The sequence below is a fragment of the Thalassophryne amazonica genome, chromosome 8 (assembly GCF_902500255.1).
Source record: "Thalassophryne amazonica chromosome 8, fThaAma1.1, whole genome shotgun sequence".
In the NCBI taxonomy this organism is placed as follows: Eukaryota; Metazoa; Chordata; class Actinopteri; order Batrachoidiformes; family Batrachoididae; genus Thalassophryne; species Thalassophryne amazonica.
The window spans coordinates 104,991,785-105,016,972 of NC_047110.1; the positions used below are offsets into that span (position 1 = coordinate 104,991,785).

The window sequence follows — 25,188 nt, forward strand, 5'->3', positions numbered from 1 at the left end:
TTACCGTGAAGGAGCGAGCCGTCTCTCCAACTGCGGTCAGGGTGTGGCGTGATCCATCAAATGTGAAAATGTATCAAATCCATCAAATGTGAAATGATAATTTTGTATCAGAATCCACATCAATACTTTCGTACGGTAGCTTAAATTCAGCCATTTCGGTGGCGGCACGCAACTTTCTCTCACTCTGAGCTAGCACTGGTACCACAGTCTCTTATACAAAGAGACTGGTAGTGTGTTTTTGAAAACATGGCTGTGATTGGTCCATCTGATACTTCGGCCGCTATTGGCTATCACGCCACGCTCTGTGATTGGCTGTGGCATAACTGCCGAAAATGTAAGTTGGTTCCACTCCTCCAGAGACTGTGGTACCAGTGCTACATTGTAAACAAAGGGCTGCAGCCAATCAGAGAGTGGCGTGTCTCAGCCAATCAGCAAAATGTCAGAATCCTGACTAAAAGTCACGTGACCAAATAACCTGATACCGACTACTTTGCATTAGCTGGAGGAGTGGAACCAACTTAACTCTGAGCTAACAGTGCTAACAGCTAGCAGAGCACGAAGGCAGTGTTCTGACGGATTGTGAGTCTCGAAAGCTCTGACAATACTGTGCATGCGCTGTTGCGCACACATGCGCTATTGTGCGCATAGAACGGGAATGACATTCAACAGTAATGACATCTCGTCAGAACACCAGTTAGGGCTCGGAGTAATACATCGTTGGCCACTGGTCTAATATTTTGTTTCTGTTCCACAGATATACGCCTGATTATGTCACATGATTAACCAATAAGAATTGCGGAAAAAAAATGTAATTAGATTAGAATGCATTGATATTTGATATATCACAGACTGGGAGGTTTTCTCGAACCTGGAGGGTTACACCTCTGCTGTCCTGGACTACATACATTTCTGCACAGAGGCTGAACTGCCTGCTAAAACCATGAGGGTGTTTCTAAATCAGAAGCCCCGGTTTAATGGAAATGTGCGGTCACTGCTCAAGTCGAGAGATGCCATCTGGTCTACATTCACTCTACATTCCTGCAATTTGGCGTCAATCTGTGATGAACAGAGCAGTATGGAGGTGGTCACATGGAGAATGGGCACGGGGAGCCTTGAACTGGGAACCTTCTGCTCTGGAAACACATGCACTAACCTCTTGGCCGTCACAGTGCTGCATACGTGAAGCCAATTAATTATACAACTTACGGAGGATCAACCAAGTCAGACACTTGGTGAAAATCACAATGACTTGGTCGATCTGGTGCACGTCATGTTATGAACAAACCGGAGGGGGTGAGTCCATCCATCCACACATGGGGCCAAATACAAAAGTATTTGTACTTGAAAATACTTAAATACATTTTTTGGAGTATTTGTAATTTCTGATTTTGAAGTCAAAGTATTTGTGTTTCAAATACATCGCCGATCCCAAGTATTTCCAAATACTTTTACGAATAATTTTTCAAATAATTTTCAAACTTGGGAATCTCTGTGACACCGTGTTGAATATTGATTGTGATAGTTTGCTTATTGCCTGTGATATTATAATAGTGAATTTGTGATAAAACATTCAATCCTTTACTTATCAATAGTATTTGGTCATGCTATTTTCACATTAAATTGTCTGGTTTATCAGTTTTTGTGTTGATTTGTTATTTATAGTTAATAGAAAGTATTAATATTTGTATTTGAAATACTCAAAATATAAAGTATTTGTATTTGAAAAAGTACAAAGTATTTGTATTTGGAATTCGAAAATCTAAAGTATTTGTACAACCCCTGGCAAAAATTATGGAATCACCGGCCTCAGAGGATGTTCATTCAGTTGTTTAATTTTGTAGAAAAAAAGCAGATCACAGACATGACACAAAAGTAAAGTCATTTCAAATGGCAACTTTCTGGCTTTAAGAAACACTATAAGAAATTAAGAAAAAAAAATTGTGGTAGTCAGTAATGGTTACTTTTTTAGACCAAGCAGAGGGAAAAAAATATGGAATCACTCAATTCTGAGGAATAAATTATGGAATCACCCTGTAAATTTTCATCCCCAAAACTAACACCTGCATCAACTCAGATCTGCTTGTTAGTCTGCGTCTAAAAAGGAGTGAACACACCTTGGAGAGCTGTTGCACCAAGTGGACTGACATGAATCATGGCTCCAACACGAGAGATGTCAAATGAAACAAAGGAGAGGATTATCAAACTCTTAAAAGAGGGTAAATCATCACGCAGTGTTGCAAAAGATGTTGGTTGTTCACAGTCAGCTGTGTCTAAACTCTGGACCAAATACAAACAACATGGGAAGGTTGTTAAAGGCAAACATACTGGTAGACCAAGGAAGACATCAAAGTGTCAAGACAGAAAACTTAAAGCAATATGTCTCAAAAATCGAAAATGCACAACAAAACAAATGAGGAACGAATGGGAGAAAACTGGAGTCAACGTCTGTGACCGAACTGTAAGAAACCGCCTAAAGGAAATGGGATTTACATACAGAAAAGCTAAACGAAAGCCATCATTAACACCTAAACAGAAAAAAACAAGGTTACAATGGGCTAAGGAAAAGCAATCGTGGACTGTGGATGACTGGATGAAAGTCATATTCAGTGATGAATCTCGAATCTGCATTGGGCAAGGTGATGATGCTGGAACCTTTGTTTGGTGCCGTTCCAATGAGATTTATAAAGATGACTGCCTGAAGAGAACATGCAAATTTCCACAGTCATTGATGATATGGGGCTGCATGTCAGGTAAAGGCACTGGGGAGATGGCTGTCATTACATCATCAATAAATGCACAAGTTTACGTTGATATTTTGGACACTTTTCTTATCCCATCAGTTGAAAGGATGTTTGTGGATGATGAAATCATTTTTCAAGATGATAATGCATCTTGCCATAGAGCAAAATCTGTGAAAACATTCCTTGCAAAAAGACACATAGGGTCAATGTCATGGCCTGCAAATAGTCTGGATCTTAATCCAGTTGAAAATCTTTGGTGGAAGTTGAAGAAAATGGTCCATGACAAGGCTCCAACCTGCAAAGCTGATCTGGCAACAGCAACCAGAGAAAGTTGGAGCCAGATTGATGAAGAGTACTGTTTGTCACTCATTAAGTCCATGCCTCAGAGACTGCAAGCTGTTATAAATCCAGACGTGGTGCAACAAAATACTAGTGATGTGTTGGAGCGTTCTTTTGTTTTTCATGATTCCATAATTTATTCCTCAGAATTGAGTGATTCCATATTTTTTTCCCTCTGCTTGGTCTAAAAAGTAACCGTTACTGACTGCCACCATTTTTTTTCCTGATTTCTTATAGTGTTTCTTAAAGCCAGAAAGTTGCCATTTGGTGGTGGTGGTTGGCTCTCACTGCGGTATTGTATCACTTCCTGTTCCGGAGCACAGCGGTGTTTTTCTGTATCTGTTAGCTGTTTAATCTGCGCAGTTAGATTGATCTAGTTATCTAGATTACGATTTGTTTCCCAGTGTAATCTTTACGTGCCTTAACTAAAGCACTCCTTCTGCTGAATCACCTCTAAATTATTTACACATTATTCACTTTGCGTGTTTTTAGGAATCCGCTAGCTTAGCGTAGCTACTAGCTCTTAGCCGATTTAGCATGGCGGCTTCTCCTGTCTCTCCCGCACTTTTCTGCTCTGGGTGTGAAATGTTGAGTTATTCCTCGGCCTCCTTTAGCAGTAACGGTACTTGTAATAAGTGTAGCTTATTCGTAGCTTTGGAGGCCAGGCTGGGCGAATTGGAGACTCGGCTCCGCACCGTGGAAAATTCTACAGCTAGCCAGGCCCCTGTAGTCGGTGCGGACCAAGGTAGCTTAGCCGCCGTTAGTTACCCCCTGGCAGATCCCGAGCAGCCGGGAAAGCAGGCTGACTGGGTGACTGTGAGGAGGAAGCATAGCCCTAAACAGAAGCCCCGTGTACACCGCCAACCCGTTCACATCTCTAACCGTTTTTCCCCACTCGGCGACACACCCGCCGAGGATCAAACTCTGGTTATTGGCGACTCTGTTTTGAGAAATGTGAAGTTAGCGACACCAGCAACCATAGTCAATTGTCTTCCGGGGGCCAGAGCAGTCGACATTGAAGGAAATTTGAAACTGCTGGCAAAGGCTAAGCGTAAATTTGGTAAGATTGTAAGTCACGTCGGCAGTAATGACACCCGGTTATGCCAATCGGAGGTCACTAAAATTAACATTAAATCGGTGTGTAACTTTGCAAAAACAATGTCGGACTCTGTAGTTTTCTCTGGGCCCCTCCCCAATCAGACCGGGAGTGACATGTTTAGCCGCATGTTCTCCTTGAATTGCTGGCTGTCTGAGTGGTGTCCAAAAAATGAGGTGGGCTTCATAGATAATTGGCAAAGCTTCTGGGGAAAACCTGGTCTTGTTAGGAGAGACGGCATCCATCCCACTTTGGATGGAGCAGCTCTCATTTCTAGAAATCTGGCCAATTTTCTTAAATCCTCCAAACCGTGACTATCCAGGGTTGGGACCAGGAAGCAGAGTTGTAGTCTTACACACCTCTCTGCAGCTTCTCTCCCCCTGCCATCCCCTCATTACCCCATCCCCGTAGAGACGGTGCCTGCTCCCAGACCACCAATAACCAGCAAAAATCTATTTAAGCATAAAAATTCAAAAAGAAAAAATAATATAGCACCTTCAACTGCACCACAGACTAAAACAGTTAAATGTGGTCTATTAAACATTAGGTCTCTCTCTTCTAAGTCCCTGTTGGTAAATGATATAATAATTGATCAACATATTGATTTATTCTGCCTTACAGAAACCTGGTTACAGCAGGATGAATATGTTAGTTTAAATGAGTCAACACCCCCGAGTCACACTAACTGTCAGAATGCTCGTAGCACGGGCCGGGGCGGAGGATTAGCAGCAATCTTCCATTCCAGCTTATTAATTAATCAAAAACCCAGACAGAGCTTTAATTCATTTGAAAGCTTGACTCTTAGTCTTGTCCATCCAAATTGGAAGTCCCAAAAACCAGTTTTATTTGTTATTATCTATCGTCCACCTGGTCGTTACTGTGAGTTTCTCTGTGAATTTTCAGACCTTTTGTCTGACTTAGTGCTTAGCTCAGATAAGATAATTATAGTGGGCGATTTTAACATCCACACAGATGCTGAGAATGACAGCCTCAACACTGCATTTAATCTATTATTAGACTCTATTGGCTTTGCTCAAAAAGTAAATGAGTCCACCCACCACTTTAATCATATCTTAGATCTTGTTCTGACTTATGGTATGGAAATAGAAGACTTAACAGTATTCCCTGAAAACTCCCTTCTGTCTGATCATTTCTTAATAACATTTACATTTACTCTGATGGACTACCCAGCAGTGGGGAATAAGTTTCATTACACTAGAAGTCTTTCAGAAAGCGCTGTAACTAGGTTTAAGGATATGATTCCTTCTTTATGTTCTCTAATGCCATATACCAACACAGTGCAGAGTAGCTACCTAAACTCTGTAAGTGAGATAGAGTATCTCGTCAATAGTTTTACATCCTCATTGAAGACAACTTTGGATGCTGTAGCTCCTCTAAAAAAGAGAGCTTTAAATCAGAAGTGCCTGACTCCGTGGTATAACTCACAAACTCGTAGCTTAAAGCAGATAACCCGTAAGTTGGAGAGGAAATGGCGTCTCACTAATTTAGAAGATCTTCACTTAGCCTGGAAAAAGAGTTTGTTGCTCTATAAAAAAGCCCTCCGTAAAGCTAGGACATCTTTCTATTCATCACTAATTGAAGAAAATAAGAACAACCCCAGGTTTCTTTTCAGCACTGTAGCCAGGCTGACAAAGAGTCAGAGCTCTATTGAGCTGAGTATTCCATTAACTTTAACTAGTAATCACTTCATGACTTTCTTTGCTAACAAAATTTTAACTATTAGAGAAAAAATTACTCATAACCATCCCAAAGACGTATCGTTATCTTTGGCTGCTTTCAGTGATGCCGGTATTTGGTTAGACTCTTTCTCTCCGATTGTTCTGTCTGAGTTATTTTCATTAGTTACTTCATCCAAACCATCAACATGTTTATTAGACCCCATTCCTACCAGGCTGCTCAAGGAAGCCCTACCATTATTTAATGCTTTGATCTTAAATATGATCAATCTATCTTTGTTAGTTGGCTATGTACCACAGGCTTTTAAGGTGGCAGTAATTAAACCATTACTTAAAAAGCCATCACTTGACCCAGCTATCTTAGCTAATTATAGGCCAATCTCCAACCTTCCTTTTCTCTCAAAAATTCTTGAAAGGGTAGTTGTAAAACAGCTAACTGATCATCTGCAGAGGAATGGTCTATTTGAAGAGTTTCAGTCAGGTTTTAGAATTCATCATAGTACAGAAACAGCATTATTGAAGGTTACAAATGATCTTCTTATGGCCTCGGACAGTGGACTCATCTCTGTGCTTGTTCTGCTAGACCTCAGTGTTGCTTTTGATACTGTTGACCATAAAATTTTATTACAGAGATTAGAGCATGCCATAGGTATTAAAGGCACTGCGCTGCGGTGGTTTGAATCATATTTGTCTAACAGATTACAATTTGTTCATGTAAATGGGGAATCTTCTTCACAGACTAAAGTTAATTATGGAGTTCCTCAAGGTTCTGTGCTAGGACCAATTTTATTCACTTTATACATGCTTCCCTTAGGCAGTATTATTAGACGGTATTGCTTAAATTTTCATTGTTACGCAGATGATACCCAGCTTTATCTATCCATGAAGCCAGAGGACACACACCAATTAGCTAAACTGCAGGATTGTCTTACAGACATAAAGACATGGATGACCTCTAATTTCCTGCTTTTAAACTCAGATAAAACTGAAGTTATTGTACTTGGCCCCACAAATCTTAGAAACATGGTGTCTAACCAGATCCTTACTCTGGATGGCATTACCCTGACCTCTAGTAATACTGTGAGAAATCTTGGAGTCATTTTTGATCAGGATATGTCATTCAAAGCGCATATTAAACAAATATGTAGGACTGCTTTTTTGCATTTACGCAATATCTCTAAAATCAGAAAGGTCTTGTCTCAGAGTGATGCTGAAAAACTAATTCATGCATTTATTTCCTCTAGGCTGGACTATTGTAATTCATTATTATCAGGTTGTCCTAAAAGTTCCCTAAAAAGCCTTCAGTTAATTCAAAATGCTGCAGCTAGAGTACTGACGGGGACTAGAAGGAGAGAGCATATCTCACCCATATTGGCCTCTCTTCATTGGCTTCCTGTTAATTCTAGAATAGAATTTAAAATTCTTCTTCTTACTTATAAGGTTTTGAATAATCAGGTCCCATCTTATCTTAGGGACCTCGTAGTACCATATCACCCCAATAGAGCGCTTTGCTCTCAGACTGCAGGCTTACTTGTAGTTCCTAGGGTTTGTAAGAGTAGAATGGGAGGCAGAGCCTTCAGCTTTCAGGCTCCTCTCCTGTGGAACCAGCTCCCAATTCAGATCAGGGAGACAGACACCCTCTCTACTTTTAAGATTAGGCTTAAAACTTTCCTTTTTGCTAAAGCTTATAGTTAGGGCTGGATCAGGTGACCCTGAACCATCCCTTAGTTATGCTGCTATAGACATAGACTGCTGGGGGGTTCCCATGATGCACTGTTTCTTTCTCTTTTTGCTCTGTATGCACCACTCTGCATTTAATCATTAGTGATCGATCTCTGCTCCCCTCCACAGCATGTCTTTTTCCTGGTTCTCCCTCAGCCCCAACCAGTCCCAGCAGAAGACTGCCCCTCCCTGAGCCTGGTTCTGCTGGAGGTTTCTTCCTGTTAAAAGGGAGTTTTTCCTTCCCACTGTAGCCAAGTGCTTGCTCACAGGGGGTCGTTTTGACCGTTGGGGTTTTACATAATTATTGTATGGCCTTGCCTTACAATATAAAGCGCCTTGGGGCAACTGTTTGTTGTGATTTGGCGCTATATAAAAAAATTGATTGATTGATTGATTGAAATGACTTTTGTGTCATGTCTGTGATCTGCTTTTTTTCTACAAAATTAAACAACTGAATGAACATCCTCTGAGGCTGGTGATTCCATAATTTTTGCCAGGGGTATTTGTATTTAAATAAATGGTAAATGGACTGCATTTATATCGCGCTTTTCCATCTGCATCAGATGCTCAAAGCGCTTTACAATTATGCCTCACATTCACCCCATACAAGGCACTCACTACACACCGGGAGCAATATACTGTAAAAAAAGAAATAGTTGAGAATACTTCAAATTTGCAGGCAACAGTCTGCACTAAGACTTTTATGTTGTGCCGATGATGAACTATATATATACTATAACATATATTTCATCATCGGCACAACATAAAAGTCTTAGTGCAGACTGTTGCCTGCAAATTTGAAGTATTCTCAACTATTTTTTTTTTTTTCATTTACAGTGTAAGGGATCTTCTGGACTCAAGCCCAACATCTTAACCACTGCACCATCACCACCCCCATTGTATTTAAATACAATGCAAAGTATTTGACCCTGTGTCTGCATCCATCCATCCATCCATCCATCCATCGCATTTTACTGGGTACCTGTCTAAGCTTTTCCAAAGGCTACAAAATGTCAAAGAATAGAGAAAACATTATTTAACAGCCTTCATTCTTCAGGATTGTGTGAGGGTAACTTTTACTTTGTTACTTTAATCTGTTGCACATGTTGAACAACGTGTTCAGGAAGCAGCCTCGGGTTTGTTCTTCACGGGGTCAGAAGTATGAACTGGAGGTGTTTCTTCAGACTGTTGTGTGGGCCGCCAGAAGAGGAGGTACTGCTGGCCCACCACCAGAGGGCGCCCTGTCTGGAGTGCGGGCTCCAGGCACCAGAGGGCGCAGCCGCCTCACAGGAGCAGCCAGGGTGACAGCTGTCACGCATCACCTGCAACAGCTGTTACCAATCACCTGATCAGCAGGGGTACATCAGCAGGACGACGTCTCCACCTCTTTGCCGAGATATCGCTCTACCTGGAAGGTAATGTTCTCAGCCGACTGTGAGATCTCTCGACAGTAACCTTTTGTGACTTTTGTGCATTGCATAGCAGACTTTTTTCCCAATGAGAGGTGGAGGTAGTGTTCCTGCCGTGTGGATTGCTGGGTGCAAACGCGCCCACATTTAATTGTTTTTTTGTTCCTCGCCAGCAGTACCAGGTCCGACACGCGGAGGCAGTGGCCACCTGGGAGTTCGGGACTTGGCGGCTCCAGTATTCCCGGGGTCTGGTGGAGGAGGAAATCGTGTGGTTCCGGTTCTCCTTTGGACAGACGTCTTCTATCTTCGAGCCTGCCCACACGACACCTTTTGTGATTTGGCTTTTTGTTTATTGTTGTAATCTGTTGTGTTTGTTGTGCCTATTCACAACAGTAAAGTGTTGTTATTTGACTTCCTCCATTGTCCGTTCATTTGCGCCCCCTGTTGTGGGTCCGTGTACCTACACTTTCCCAACACAGACAGTGTTTTGTTTTATTTTTTATTTTTTGCCGGAGTTCCTGGTTCTTTTTCTGTGTTTGACACATTTAAGTGTCGCAGATTTAATTGTCTCAGACGTTCAGAAAGGAAAAAAAAATTAAGACATGACGATCATTAACAGCTCAGTAAACCATCATTTGTGATAACTGAAGATACAATCATTATCCAGCACCTTCTGAATCATCAATTTCCCTTAAACCAGCTTTGTGCCAAATACTCGATAAAGCTTCCAGCTGAGTGCGAACAGGGTGGCGGGCTAATCACCGTGATTCCCAGAATGTGGGCCAGGGACCTGTGAAGGTACTGCAGCTGGGTCACGAGAGGTCATTACAAATCAATAAATAATATGAAATTCTCCCTACCGCATATAGGTACTTATGTACAGCCATAGGTGGCACACTACTTGTTTTTGCCTGAATTTTACTAGATTGGTCAACACATTTTCATCTCCACCTCTTTGAAGCCTGCTGTGTGTAAAAAAAACAAAAAAAAACAAGTAGCATTAATATATTGAATCTCACTGTTTTTGTTTATTTTGGCGTTTAAGACGACCAGTGATGCCGGTAACGCGTTACTCTAATCTGACCACTTTTTTTTAGTAACGAGTAATCTAACGCGTTAATCTTTCCAAATCAGTAATCGGATTAAAGTTACTTCTCCAAGTCACTGTGCGTTACTATTATTTTTCATTGTGGGTCGATAGCAACATTAAACTTGGTCCGTGGGCAGGAGGTCGGGGTTTGACTGAACTACACACTTTAAGTGGGCTGTGAGCTTTTCATCCACGTTTTTCTGCAACAGCTACGACTCGTCCTCACCTCTTAAAGCTCGGTGACAACAGCACACCTGCACTGAGCTTTACAAAGACATTTTTATGCTTTTTTTTCTCTGAGCCGCTCAGTATCTGCTGCTAAAAACAGCTGATCCTCCGCGACGCGTCAACAACTAACACTATTTTCCACTCAAATGCACCTAAACTCTCTTTCTGAGGACCACATGATGTGAAAACGCAATAAAACCTTCTTACCTGTAAATCTGGTCATGTTTTGTGCATAAATAAATGTTATCCATTCTTTGTGCTCAAACGCCAAAGCAGGAGCGAATCCAGATGGAATGGGGGCGTGGGGCAAGGATGTGCCCCCCACAACACCCCTAGATTAAAGGTCCAGTTTTGAAGCCTTTTTTTACTACAACTACTAATACTACTTAAAATAATAATAATTTTGACAAGTAAAATGTTTAGAGAGAATTTAAATGTTAGAAAAATGTAGGTTAGAAATTGCAAGTTTTACTGTTACAGTGCTGACAACAGTTAAATATGAGGTCAAGAAAGAGGTCTTTATTTTACTTTTTATAAAACAAGTATTTCTTTTCATTGAAGTCAAGAAAGGGTGACTATAAAGTGAGTTTTGGCAAAACAGGTATCATTGTCATGTTGAGGTGGCAGAGGGTTGTTGTGGGCAGCTGGGGAAAGTAACTAAAAACTAGTAATCTAACTTAGTTACTTTTCCAATTGAGTAATCAGTAAAGTAACTAAGTTACTTTTTCAAGGAGTAATCAGTAATTGGATTACTTTATCAAAGTAACTGTGGCAACACTGAAGATGACAGATTCTGGGCATTTTTTTTTTAGATTTAGCATCATGATTTACTTCTACTAACCCTGTGCTTGGTCAGTTGGGTAAAGTTCCCGAAAGACTGTAAAAGGCAAATAACTTGGGGAAAGCTGCACACATAAATTTCGTGCCACTTGCATGAACTAGTTGTGAACATTGTGCAACCTTTTTGCAAGCACTGTGTGATCCCATGTGCAGCCTCGCAGTTACACACAAACTGTGTGTAAACTGTGTCAATCTGGCTAAAGACGCAACTGTGTTGACCAAGAACTCACAAAACACTTCAAATGCAAATGGACCCTCACTGGTGAACAACTATGGATTATAAGGAAAGAAACATAGACCACAGGTGGAGCGAACATTGTTGCCTGCAGATGGGAAGAAATGCCGTGGTACGGCTGTCAATCGCCCGAGAGACTCAGTGGCGTTCTTCTCTGGTTCAGAATCCAGGCACGAGCAGAGCTGCTTCCTGCCAGACTCAAGGAGCCAGTTGTTGGTCATAAGTTTCTCATTTTACAACCATCGTTGTTGAGTTTGTATTTGTATGTCAGAAATAAACAAAATCATTTTGCGTGATGTAAAATCATGAATGAATTTTATTTGTTAAATGATTCTACTTACTGCAAGAATTTTTTTTCATATTGCTGAAATTGTCGCTCTCCTCCATGACAGACTTTAAGCTAACGCATTGTGCAAGTAACGGCAAACTAACACTAAAAATAATTAAAATATAAATCACATTAACCAGGTGTGCCTGAGCGGAAATCATCGCTCTTCTAATGCTATGAGAAATGTTTTTCCTGACTAAAATTTCAATTTACTGAAAAAAAACAAAACAAAAAACAAAAACAAAAATGCCAAAATGATTTTTTCCTACATGCTGTAGGGAGAATGAAGTCTTTTTGTGGTTCCACTACTCCGTAACTCCGCGGCTACACAATCACTTCAACGCAGTCATGAATCTTTCGAACTTCTCAGTTGGGGTTGGTGGGTGTTGTGATGCAATTCAGCACGAGAACAGTAGGAGGCGCAATGTTCTTCTTGAAAACTGGCCTACCATCCCATAAAAGTCGTCAATTGTGAAACCGAAAAAGTGAGATTCCAGAAATGATGCAGCAGTAGTTAGCGAACTAATCATGGCACATGTGGTCTCCGTCTCGATATGTAGTTCCAAATTTTAGGAGGTGGACAACAGGCCTGGGAAGGCAAAGGACTCTGTGTGGCTACAGAGTTGTGTATACAAAGTAGCATCAATTGGACTTTAGAAGTAATAAAACAAAGCCATTGTATTTAAGTGATGTTATTCTTTATTTATTTGACCTATTTTAACATAATACATACTGTATATATGGAAATACTACATCTTATGTGTCACTAAAAACCAATTAAAGGTTTGGGTGGGTCCTAGAAGATTTTCAGATTTTCAGGTGTGATGTGCTGTGAGATGGAATGAGGCGGTCCTGTTATAATTTGCTTCTCATCTGAGACCTTTATCTCTTTGTATTTGCTCACTTGTGAGCGAGCACGAAAATGTGCCAGAGGACAGACAGCCCGAACCAAAAACAAAAACGTTGTGATACAAGAAATAACACATTCGATATGAACACAAACAGCATCAATAGGTCATACCTTCCAATCTCCTGCCGGCATCAGCTGCTCACAGCTTTCCTGCAGAAATACAACGAGGAGGAGACGAGAAGAGGACAAGACAGAATGAGAGAAGAAGACGATACAAGATTAATGAACAGGCAGGAAACAGGAAACATAAGAACAATCAGCTGCTTCTGTTGGAGCTGAAGGCTGCTCGACTGAACAGGAGAGTGTCACAAACTGACAGAAAAACTCCGTTTCCCAGAAGCACCTCAGTAGAACAGCGTCATCGAGTTCAGTCCACAGATGGTTTGTCTCATCTATAACAGCTACAACAAAAAGCACACAAATGTGTTGAAAAACTACACAACTATTTCAATTTTTTTTTTTTTTTTGGACTAGACACTGAAAATGATTAGTTGTGGTTTCGGTCGTCCTTTGTGTTCGTACACAAAGGACACATTCAACTACACAAACCAGCTGCTTGTTTGGATGAAAAGTTTGAGCCCTTGAGGAATTACTTTCTTAACTAGTATTGTAATTGCCTTCACCAAGTAGGTTGTGTTTTTATGTCCATTTGTTGGTTTGTTGCCTGTTAGCAGGAATACACAAAAAAACATTCAACAAGAAATATCCATGAACGTTTGTGGAAGGGTGGAAACATGGGCCGTTATCTTTTAGGATGGATCCAGATGACTATGAAAATATATTTTCATATGTGGGGACCTGAATCATCTATCTACAACCCCAATTCCACTGAAGTTGGGACGTTGTGTAAAATGTAAATAGAAACAGAATACAATGATTTGCAAATCCTCTTCAACCTACAGTGAGGAAAATAAGTATTTGAACACCTTGCGATTTTGCAAGTTCTCCCACTTAGAAATCATGGAGGGGTCTGAAATTTTCATCTTAGGTGCATGGCCACTGTGAGAGACAGAATCTTAAAAAAAAAAAAAAAAATCCGGAAATCACAATGTATGATTTTTTTTTAAATAATTTATTTGTATGTTACTGCTGCAAATAAGTATTTCAACACCTGTAAAAATCAATGTTAATATTTGGTACAGTAGCCTTTGTTTGCAATTACAGAGGTCAAACGTTTCCTGTAGTTTTTCACCAGGTTTGCACACACTGCAGCAGGGATTTTGGTCCACTCCTCCATACAGATCTTTTCCAAATCTTTCAGGTTTTTTAAATAATTTATTTGTATGTTACTGCTGCAAATAAGTATTTGAACACCTACCAACCACCAAGAATTCTGGCTCACACAGACCTGTTAATTTTTCTTTAAGAAGCCCTCTTATTCTGCACTCTTTACCTGTATTAATTGCACCTGTTTGAACTTGTTACCTGTATAAAAGACACCTGTTCACACACTCAATCAATCACACTCCAACCTGTCCACCATAGAAAGACCAAAGAGCTGTCTAAGGACACCAGGGACAAAATTGTAGACATGCACAAGGCTGGGATGGACTACAGGACAACAGGCAAGCAGCTTGGTAGAAGACAACAACTGTTATGATTATTTATTAGAAAGTGCAAGAAGCACAAGATGACTGTCAATCTCCCTCAGTCTGGGATTCCATGCAAGATCTCACTTTGTGGGGTAAGGATGATTCTGAGAAAGCTCAGAACTACACAGGAGGACCTGGTCAATGACCTGAAGAGAGCTGGAACCACAGTCACAAAGATTACATTAGTAACACATGATGCTGTCATGGTTTAAAATCCTGCAGGGCAGCAAGGTCCCCCTGCTCAAGACAGCACATATCCAGGTCCGTTTGAAGTTCACCAGTGACCATCTGGATGATCCAGAGGAGGCATGGAAGAAGGTCATGTGGTCAGATGAGACCAGAATAGAGCTTTTTGGAATCAACTCCACTTACCATGCTTAGAGGATGAGAACAACCCCAAGAAAACCATCCCAACCGTGAAGCATGGGGGTGGAAAGAGAATACTCTGGTGGTGCTCTTCTGCAGAGGGGTCAGGACGACTGCACCGTATTGAAGGGAGGATGGATGGGCTCATGTATTGCAAGATTTTGGCAAACAACCTCCTTCCCTCAGTAACAGCATTGAAGATGGGTCATGGCTGGGTCTTCCAGCATGACAATGACCCCAAACACACAGCCAGGGCAACTAAGGAGGGGCTCCGTAAGAAGCATTTCAAGGTCCTGGAGTGGCCTGGCCAGTCTCCAGACCTGAACTCAATAGAAAATCTTTGGAGGGAGCTGAAACTCCAAACCTGAAAGATTTGGAAAAGATCTGTATGGAGGAGTGGACCAAAATCCCTGCTGCAGTGTGTGCAAACCTGGTGAAAAACTACAGGAAACGTTTGACCTCTGTAATTGCAAACAAAGGCTACTGTACCAAATATTAACATTGATTTTTACAGGTGTTGAAATACTTATTTGCAGCAGTAACATACAAATAAATTATTTAAAAAAAAATCCTACATTGTGATTTCCGGATTTTTTTTTTTTTTTTAAGATCATGTCTCTCACAGTGGCCATGCACCAATTTCAGACCCCTCCATGATTTCTAAGTGGGAGAACTTGCAAAATCACAGGGTGTTCAAATACTTATTTTCCTCACTGTATATTCAATTGAATACACCACAAAGACAAGATATTTAATGTTCAAACTGATAAACTTTATTGTTTTTGTGCAAATATTTGCTCATTTTGAAATGGATGCCTTCAACACGTTTCAAAAAAGCTGGGACAGTGGTATGTTTACCACTGTGTTACATCACCTTTCCTTCTAACAACACTCAATAAGCATTTGGGAACTGAGGACACTAATTGTTGAAGCTTTGTAGGTGGAATTCTTTCCCATTCTTGCTTGATGTACGACATAAGTTGTTCAACAGTCCGGGGTCTCCATTGTTGTATTTTGTGCTTCATAATGCGCCACACATTTTCAATGGGTGACAGGTCTGGACTGCAGGCAGGCCAGTCTAGTACCTGCACTCTTTTACTACGAAGCCACGCTGTTGTAACACATGCAGAATGTAGCTTGTCATTGTCTTGCTGAAATAAGCAGGGACGTCCCTGAAAAAGACCAAAAGCTTGGATGGCAGCATGTGTTGCTCCAAAACCTGAATGTACCTTTCAGCATTGATGGTGCCATCACAGATGTGTAAGTTGCCCATGCCATGGGCACTAACACACCCCCATACCATCACAGATGCTGGCTTTTGAACTTTGCGCTGGTAACAATGTGGATGGTCTTTTTCCTCTTTTGTCTGGAGGACATGACGTCCATGATTTCCAAAAAAGTATTTCAAATGTGGACTCATCAGACCACAGCACACTTTTCCACTTTGCGTCTGTCCATTTCAAATGAGCTCGGGCGCAGAGAAGGCGGCGGTGGATGTTGTTGATGTGTGGCTTTCACTTTGCATGGTGGAGTTTTAACTTGCACTTGTAGATGTAGCGACGAACTGTGTTAAATGACAATGGTTTTCTGATGTGTTCCTGAGCCCACGCAGTAAGATCCTTTACACAATGATGTCAGTTTTTAATGCAGTGCCGCCTGAGGGATCGAAGGTCATGGGCATTCAATGTTGGTTTTCGGCCTTGCACCTTACATGTAGAAAGTTCTCCAGATTCTCTGAATCTTCTGATTATATTATGGACTGTAGATGATGGAATCCCTAAATTCCTTACAAAATAACATTGAGAAACATTATTCTTAAACTGTTGGACTATTTTTTCACACAGTTGTTCACCAAGTGGTGATCCTCGCCCCATCTTTATTGTGAACGGCTGAGCCTTTTGGGGATGCTCCTTTTATACCCAGTCATGACACTCACAATTAGTGTCCTCAGTTCCCAAATGCTTATTGAGTGTTGTTTGAAGGTGATGTAACACAGTGATAAACATACCACTGTCCCAGCTTTTTTGAAATGTGTTGCAGGCATCCATTTCAAAATGAGCAAATATTTGTACATAAACAATAAAATTTATGTTTGAACATTAAATATCTTGTCTTTGTGGTGTATTCAATTGAATATAGGTTGAAGAGGATTTGCAAATCAATGTATTCTGTTTTTATTTACATTTCACACAACGTCCCAACTTCATTGGAATTGGGGTTGTATGACTGTATAGTGACAAATATGAGTTATAAATGTAGATCATAGAAGATCTAGACCTCTAGTCTTCTAACATAGAACCCTTGTTGGAGAACAGCTCGAAGCACAATGTCACCAAATGAGGAGAGTGTTTAGAATGTTCAATGACTGAAACTTCAGCCACACTTAGAATGAATGGAAAGGATTATTTCTAAGGACAGTTGTTGTCCTGGTTAATAAAAAGACATTTATTCAACTTCATTGATGTTTTAGCTTGACAGACTCATACTTGTTACAGTAAGTTCTTATTGTTCACCTCGTTTGTGGCCAAATGTAGTCCATGGATACAATACCCTCAAAAGCCCCCCCCCCCAAAAAAAAAAAAAAAAAATCAAGACCTGCAGCTTTCAAAGTCATACAACAAGGTACAAATACACTCGGGTTCATAAGTATTTGGACATTGATGCTTCTTGTAATTTTGCCTCTGAATACCACTCTGTGCAAGTGCATCACTGTCTTAACACTTATGGACCTCACTGTATCGATCTGTGATCTGGAATCTCTTCTTCAAACAATAGTCAAGCTGAAAACTTTTCATCCAAACCATAATTACCAAAACCAAAAACAGCTGTTTTAGTGCAATGTTGGAATACTACCCGCATCCCAATCAATTTGTGGTAATCCATCAAAAACAAATTTAAGGATGGATGCCAGCATCTCACCTGTCAAGATGCATAAGTTGTCTTTCAACACATGTTTGTTTTCTGAAGATGAAGACAAACATCTGTCACTCATCTCACTGGAGATGTAGTGCAGCAAATGTCCCTCATATGGGAGGCTGGGAAACGCTTCAAAAATATCAATAAAACAAGAGGAAACATGGTGTTTGTAAAGAGAGAGTGCAGCGGCCAGATCCCTCTTATGACATGGTCACACGTGCACCATGGACAACATAACACCAACATAATTAGACCAACACAGATTATGCCAAGGAGGTGCTAAACTCAGTCAAGTAACCAAGGAAGGTACGTAGGATTTCTTTGTTTCTTGATGTTTAGTCACAAACCATCTTCATTACTACTGACGTTTAACAAACAACACACAAAAATGGTGGTTGCAGCTAAATGAATTAGGTCACCATGTAAAATAATGTAATTTTATAGAAAATACTGTTCTGTGGCCTGTAAGTTCCAAAACAGACATATCACTTGCAGTCATGTGTAAAAATCAATAAATTAATCAATCAGGTAATGATTGATTTAACTCAAAAGCTAACTAGTATGGCTCCGTTAATACAATGGCTCACAGAGACAGCTAATGCTGCAAGTTAAAATGAATGAAAACAACCCTGTTGAGTTCATATTGGAGCAACCTAGATGATGTCAGACCGTAGGTAGCAGGTGGCTCTGTGGAAGAGAAGTTCAACAACCAAGCAAGACCACGGTTTGATTCTACGTGTGATCACTACCTGTACGTCCTTGGACAAGACACTTTATTTGCATTGTCTCAGTCCACCCAGGTGGGACACTGGCCATGGCTGCGGTAGGAGTGTGTGATGGACGGGGGATTTATAGACTTTCATTCACGTCATGCCACAGTATCCAACAATCAGTACCGGCCTGACGGACCTCAGCACTTCTACAGGACTGCTTCTACTTTCCAGCTACCACTTAGTGACTTCAGCAAGCTTCATGTACATCTGATGAGCCATCAGACTTCCAATTTGCATACAAAACTAATATATATATATATATATATATATATATATATATTGGTCAAAAGGAAGCAAAAGTAAGACCCGCTGGTGTCAATGCTTATGCCTGGATTCTGTAGCATTAAGTGCATGAGCGTCTATGGCTTCCCCTGGATGGGGAAAACTGGTGACTTCCCCAGTTAGTACCAGTACCCAATTACAGCTGGGTAGACTGAGACAACACAGATGAAGTGTCTTGTCCGATGCAGGCACCAGTTAACTGTTGACTTTGCTTGACATCATCGCAGCACAATTGATTTCACAGGTTCAGTATATTTTTTCTTGTTTTTAGCTCCAGGAGAGTAGAAATCTAAGCAGCAAAAAGAGTGTTGTGTGGGCCGCTGAAGAGGAGGTACTGCTGGTCCACCACCACCAGAGGGCGCCCTGCCTGCGGGCTTCAGGCACAAGAGGGCGCTGCCGAGATATCGTTGGCCTTTGGAGGTATATTCTCAGCCGTATTCAGTAGGTGCTACTGATACTGGTTTATTGTGTTCCCGTTTTGGAGGTGGAGGTGTCTTACCCACCATTAAGGAACTGTCGCTACTTATATTAGCTGGGTGTACACACACCCACACATAACTGTTTCTGCTTCCTGCCAGCAGTACCAGATCCGACAGCCGGAGACGGTGACCACCTGGGGACTCGGAACTTGGCGGCTCCAGTATTCTCCGGGTTCGGTGGCAGTGGAAATCGTGTGGGATCCGGCTCTTCTCTGGGTGGACGTCTTCTATCCTCGAGCCTGCCCACACGTCACCTTAGTACATTTGACTCTGTCCAAATTCTGTATTTGTCTGTATTTCGTTGTGCACGCTTCACAACAGTAAAGTGTTGTATTTTTGGCTCATCTATTGTCCGTTCATTTGCGCCCCCTGTTGTGGGTCCGTGTCACGACACTTTCACAACAAAGAGTTTCAAAATCATATCAACTTCCTTAGATATGGCCATTACCAGTGGTGGGCACAGCTAACCAAAACGTTAGCTTCGATAACCGTTAATCCACTAACTGAAAAGCTAACTTTTATAAAGCTAAACCAATAAATCCCTAAAAAATTTATCAGAAGTTACAGATACAAGCTAAACTGATAACTTTCAGTAATGACTTCAGCACACTGGCAGCTAACTGACACAACAACGAATCAGTGCTTCTGTCTCAGATCAGCCTTCTCTCAGCAAGAGAGACCTGGTTCCCACTGCCATGAACACTGCCATTTACTGGCCAGTAGACGGTGAAGGTGAAGAGCATTTGCTACAAAATTTGCTAAAACTGATAAATCACTTAGCAAACTGAAATTTCAGTTTTCAAATGGCCTTTTTTTTTTTTTTTTTTTACACATAAAAAAATGACAGATTTACAAATACAGATATTCCCATAATGCATTGTGGCGTATGTGTCTAAACGTTAAAACCTTCAATATTAGTGCATTACTTTAAAACTAAAACATATAACTGATATTTTCACGTTGTAAAACAACAGATGTGACGTTAATTTCAATAACTTGTCCGGAATTAGTTTGTTTAAAATTATAACCATAACATGTAACAGACAGGCACTAAAATCTTTGATTTCAGACTTTAACATTTTTTTAACTGTTAAGCTTCATTCACTATGTCCAGAACTAAATTTATGAGAAGCTACTTGGTCCGCTGATGGTTTTCAAAGTTATCTGGAAAGCTAATCCGCTAATGAAAACGTTAGCTTCGATAATTAGCGGTTAGCTGACTAGTGGAAGTGTGTCCACCACTGGTCATTACTGTGTTTTAGATGATAACCTCTGACTTGACATTGAGCTTACGGCCTTGACATGATCTGTGTTGCGAGAGGATGGTCCAGTGAGTTTATCCAACAAGTCTGATTGAAAATGCTCTTTGCATTTTGAAACCATTGCCACAAACGTATCAACAAACAAAGAGATGGGGCCACCACAACAGTCTTCAGATGGTTTCTGCTGAGGTGGTTGCTTGTTGATTTTGAGGAATATCGCCACGTCTCTCTCGATATTCTGAAATAACGCAGGTTTTCACCCATCTGCAAACACATACTCGTGTGCTGCGCTTTCAGCACAACAGTACGAGTTAGAGGCTGATCACCTGTAGTATTTCAACACGGGTACCAACACAAGAGCTCATTCCTGCTCTGCTCCCTCACGGAGCTCACATCAGAGCACGAACGTCTGCAGATCTGCACAGAAACATTCATCGTGGACATGCATGTGTGGTTAGACACCAGTGGGACTGATGACCTTCATGTCGCTTCGACAACATTCAGAAGTACGCGAATTCACAGTTTCTGAGGTGACATCTGAAATGGAATAAGATGAGCGTCAAAACGTTAATGAGTGCACGTGAGGGATTAAAAAGATGGCTCAGGGGTTAGTGATGATGACGACGACTGGAACAAGGACATGACATCCACAAAGACCAGGGACACACCTATAGAGATGTCACTCAAGCACAGGAACTGAAGCTGCCCACGTGATGTCTGAGTGTTACCGATGACCTGTGACCTTCTCCAGTGTGCTGTCTGAGGACAAACATGCAACTCAACGGGCAACTTCAGTCACTGTGGATTTCATGTCAATGAAAATGTTAATGATGAGAGCAGGGTGGTCAGACCAGCAGGTGGCACTCTTCTCTTTGGTATAACTCCCAGTGCACAGCAGTGCATTTGCAGGATTTGACTGCACACTGAAGGAAAGTCCAGTGTGTCCCAGCTCGTCTTAGTGAACATCTCTGAACATCTCTAATGTGATGCAAAGGCAAAAAACAAAAACTATGATTAAATAATCTGAGGTGGTGCGAGAGGTTCTATGGGTCAAGTCAACCTGCTCTGCCCAGATGTTCCGCTCCAGGCTGTGATCATTTATGCAGAAATGGGATGCCGAAATGTGTCAAATGCAGTTAGTCTCTGAAGGACTTGCACTCGGATGCTGCCGGTGTCTTACGGTGTCTACATGTGATCTTAAGACCTCTGTGTCTGCAGCTCTGGCTGAGGTTTTAGGAGGATTATTGTAGCACTAAAATTACTTGATCAAGTCTCGGAGGATCAGGGGACGACAGTGATTAAGCCTGATCCTACGGATGCTATGAATGGACGCCTCTAATGGTGCTCCCCTCCTACCATCTTAATCCGTTTCCAGGAAACCGGCCAGCGGCATATGTGCACCAAACGTCCAGACCCAGTGACATCAGAAGGTACAATATTAAGGCACCAGTTCAGGCAAATTTGACCAGAATCCCCACAACAGGTGGATTGACTGAATGAGGGACGATAAATGTGAGCTGTGTTTGAGTTCAACTTTCATGAACTTTGTGATTTCAGTTTTTAATGGCTGCAGTTATAAAGCGTTCTGTAAGTATTGTCCTTTGAAGGAACAAGGAGAGCCTTCATGGCAAAATGTTTTACCATTTACAGGAGTCTTGTTCCACACAGAGCTATATGTCATTCAATTCATTCTGTTTAGATTTTGGAAAGTCAGAATGGATTACATCTTTATAATTCAGGACATTTTTATTGTAACGTCTAAACTTAAAACATCTTGCCATAGAGGACTGAGCTCCTTTACCTTTCTACATAGTTTTGTTATGTAATTTTGTTAGAATGTAATGGAGATTAGCAAAACTACACATTTTTGGAACATGCATGGAATAAAAGTCAATCAGAAATTGGATAATTCCATTTTCCTGGATGCCACCATGGTGGCCATCTCGGATTTATTTATTTTTTTTTTTAAATGGCATCTTAAAATAGGAGTTTTTCCAATATCTCAGCTTCAAGGTGATCTAGAATCTTGATTCCAGTGGCTCTATACACGTTTTGAGGATCAAGGAATCCAATGGTGGCAACAAAATGTACATGTGGGCAAAATGACATTCACGGGGTGACTTTGCCCACATGAACATTTTTTGTAATTAGCATCATTGCTAACTCCTTGGCATTAAAAATGTGTATTTATCTACTGAAATCAAGATCCTTGGTCATCTAGAAGCCAAGATATTGCAGAAAAAAAATCCAATTGTAAGCTGCCATTTTACACAAATCCAAGATTATTTAAGTTACTTTATTTAAGAGGGACAATGTACAGTTAAAAATATAAAGCTCTTATCTGAACATACTGAACCTGATTGTCATAACCTTCTCTATCTCAATGGGAAAAAAACTTGCCAAATGTGATGAGAAGTGATGTATGTTTTTGCCATTTCCAAAGCCAGCAGCCGTCACTGCGGCAACATCATCCCCCAACTTCCAGCTCCACCCATTTGAGATGCAAATGAATTCTGCTGTTCCAATTTCTGATCAGGCCGAAACCCGCCGTGCGTAAGGTGTTTAAGGACGTATAATAGATGATCTCCTGTATTTTAAACTGATGTGCTCGTGTGCAGCCGTGTGCAGGAAGAAAAATTCTCAGATCTGTCAGCTGCAGCCAAATTCAACATCTACAAACACTTCTACACCTGTTTTAGTTCACTGTGTTATCTGAAGAAAACGTAATGATGACTGTGACGGCTCTCTTTTGGTTTTTCTTGTTTGTTTGTTTTTTAATTACTCTGAGTCATGAATCTACATGTTGATCTGACACAGATTTTATGTCAGATGCTCCTCCAGATTTGCAAGATTGGGTACAGGTGTCCTTGAACCCAAGAACTTCTCAGTTGGAGGTAAGTGCTCTAAACATGAACATCACGCACTGCTGATCAACATGCAAATCCACACTGGATCCACTGTAGCGACACCAAGCAACATGAGAGAAGCCAAAAGGAATTAGTACTATATGCAGATGACATTAGTTGGTTCGTGTGATGAACTGAAACCTTTCACAGAAAGTTCTGGAACACCAACGTTTCATCCACGTGGATAGGCGGTGTATGTGTATATATGCTATATACAGTACTGTGCAAAAGTTTTAGGCACCCCAGAGTTATAATAAAAGGAGGATTTAATGCCCCTCCCCCAACACCTTTTTTTTTTTTTTTACTGGCATGTCAACACAAATCAGTTCCAACAAAAGTGCATATGTGAGTTTTTATTCTATAATAATACAAATTTCTTTGCGAGTGTACTGGCCAGTAGAATACCACATAAACAGAGTTTCAAATGATCATGCAATATTAAAATGATTGTGAAACATAATTACTCATATTTCTTAGTCACGTTTTTCATAAAATAGGCTTTGAGGTCCTGTAACTTAAGCCCTGGTCCCACCGAATAATGAAGGATGAATAATGAGCCACGTAACATGTTTTTTTTTTGTACGAGTCCAGTTATTCAATAAGTGTGGGAGAACAGCAGCTCTGAGAGGCTCTTAGAGGCAGAATAGTCGCCTAACGAGGCTCATCTCTGAGCGTGGCACTAATTTCAAGAAGTTCAAAATTTAGCAACAACAGCATTGGGCAGTTTGTGTACGAGGTACTACAAGGACAAACAAGGATTTTAGAGGCATGTTTGTCATGAGGACGAGGCTGTTAAAAGCCCATTATCAGAGCACCTGGCAGCTACGAGGGACAGGACAGGCTATTTTGGCTTCGACCTCTTGCGCACTACAATCCCACCTGCTTTGTGCGCCGGACGCTGTATATAAAATAATTATTTTGTCAAGGATTAATCATTTTCTGCCAGAGTTTGGATGTTGAAAACTCCTCTAATCGCTTCTGGAATCACAGAGGACATGTGGAGCTTTTATCCTGTCTGTCTCATGCGCTGAGGTGGAGAATGTATTTGGAACAGCTTAAAAGGTCATTATTTGTAATGTTTATATTGTAATAGCTTGGTAAAACAGCTGTTAGGCAGCTGTTAAAGTATGTTTATGATAGATTTCACATCTTGTTATAATGGATCAGATGAGGAGCACTCTGTGCGCACTAACACAATGACTTGGGCTCAAGACGAGCATTTATGCAGATCACCAGCGTGCAAAAGAGCGATTTTGCAGACATTAACGGACTAACACAAAGTTAAAAGTTGGATCACGGGTGTCAAAATGACTGTAAAGCCACGGAACAAATAATGCTAACGAGAATAAGCGCAGAGGCGACTGTCCAGTTTTTATTATTTTGGGAAGTGATCCACACAGGTGCAGGTGTATATCATTAAAGCAGCCATCTCATTGTGGTGTCTCTTTTTTTCTGGACACAGAGAAACCTCTCCACAGTAGTTCTTTTTCCTTTATTTTTTCAACCTTGCACTGGGTGCACACGCAGCACTGCAGCATTTAATGACTCTGGAACACAGGTGAACTGCAGCCTGGCGCACAGATGCACACAACGGCTGGAATGTGCAGAAGTGTCTTTTTTTTGGACTGCGTTTAAAAAATGTGACAACATCTTGAATGGATGCAGTGAACTGAAAAACTCACACTTTAAAGGGACCATGTGTGGTAGGGCTGGAGGTTTGGACCAAACCCATGCGTAAACGTGCACCAACGTTGTGTTACATGGCACTACATGAATCATATATGGCTTGACGTGGATCATAGACGGCGATACGAGCTGTTCAAGGCTGGAAGGGACTCAAATGACAGGTCGGTTGTGGCTCATTAGAGGCTGATACCTGGCACATGTGAGGCACAGAGAGGCTTATTCATAGCAGATACATGATAGATTTATATGTGGATCATTATTTGAATAATCACTGACAAATCCATATGTGGC

At 41.0% G+C, this 25,188-nt stretch overlaps 1 protein-coding gene across 4 annotated transcripts in view; it reads right to left on the bottom strand.

Annotated features, from left to right (window-relative positions):
* The window catches only part of ndrg4 (NDRG family member 4), a 178,180-nt gene that overhangs the window by 55,349 nt on the left and 97,643 nt on the right, over positions 1-25,188 (bottom strand). For all 4 annotated transcript variants that reach the window (XM_034177165.1, XM_034177164.1, XM_034177167.1 and 1 more), the window contains one exon: positions 12,747-12,785. In XM_034177165.1, the coding sequence (XP_034033056.1) occupies positions 12,747-12,785 (39 nt within the window). The remainder of the gene's footprint in view (positions 1-12,746; positions 12,786-25,188) is intronic.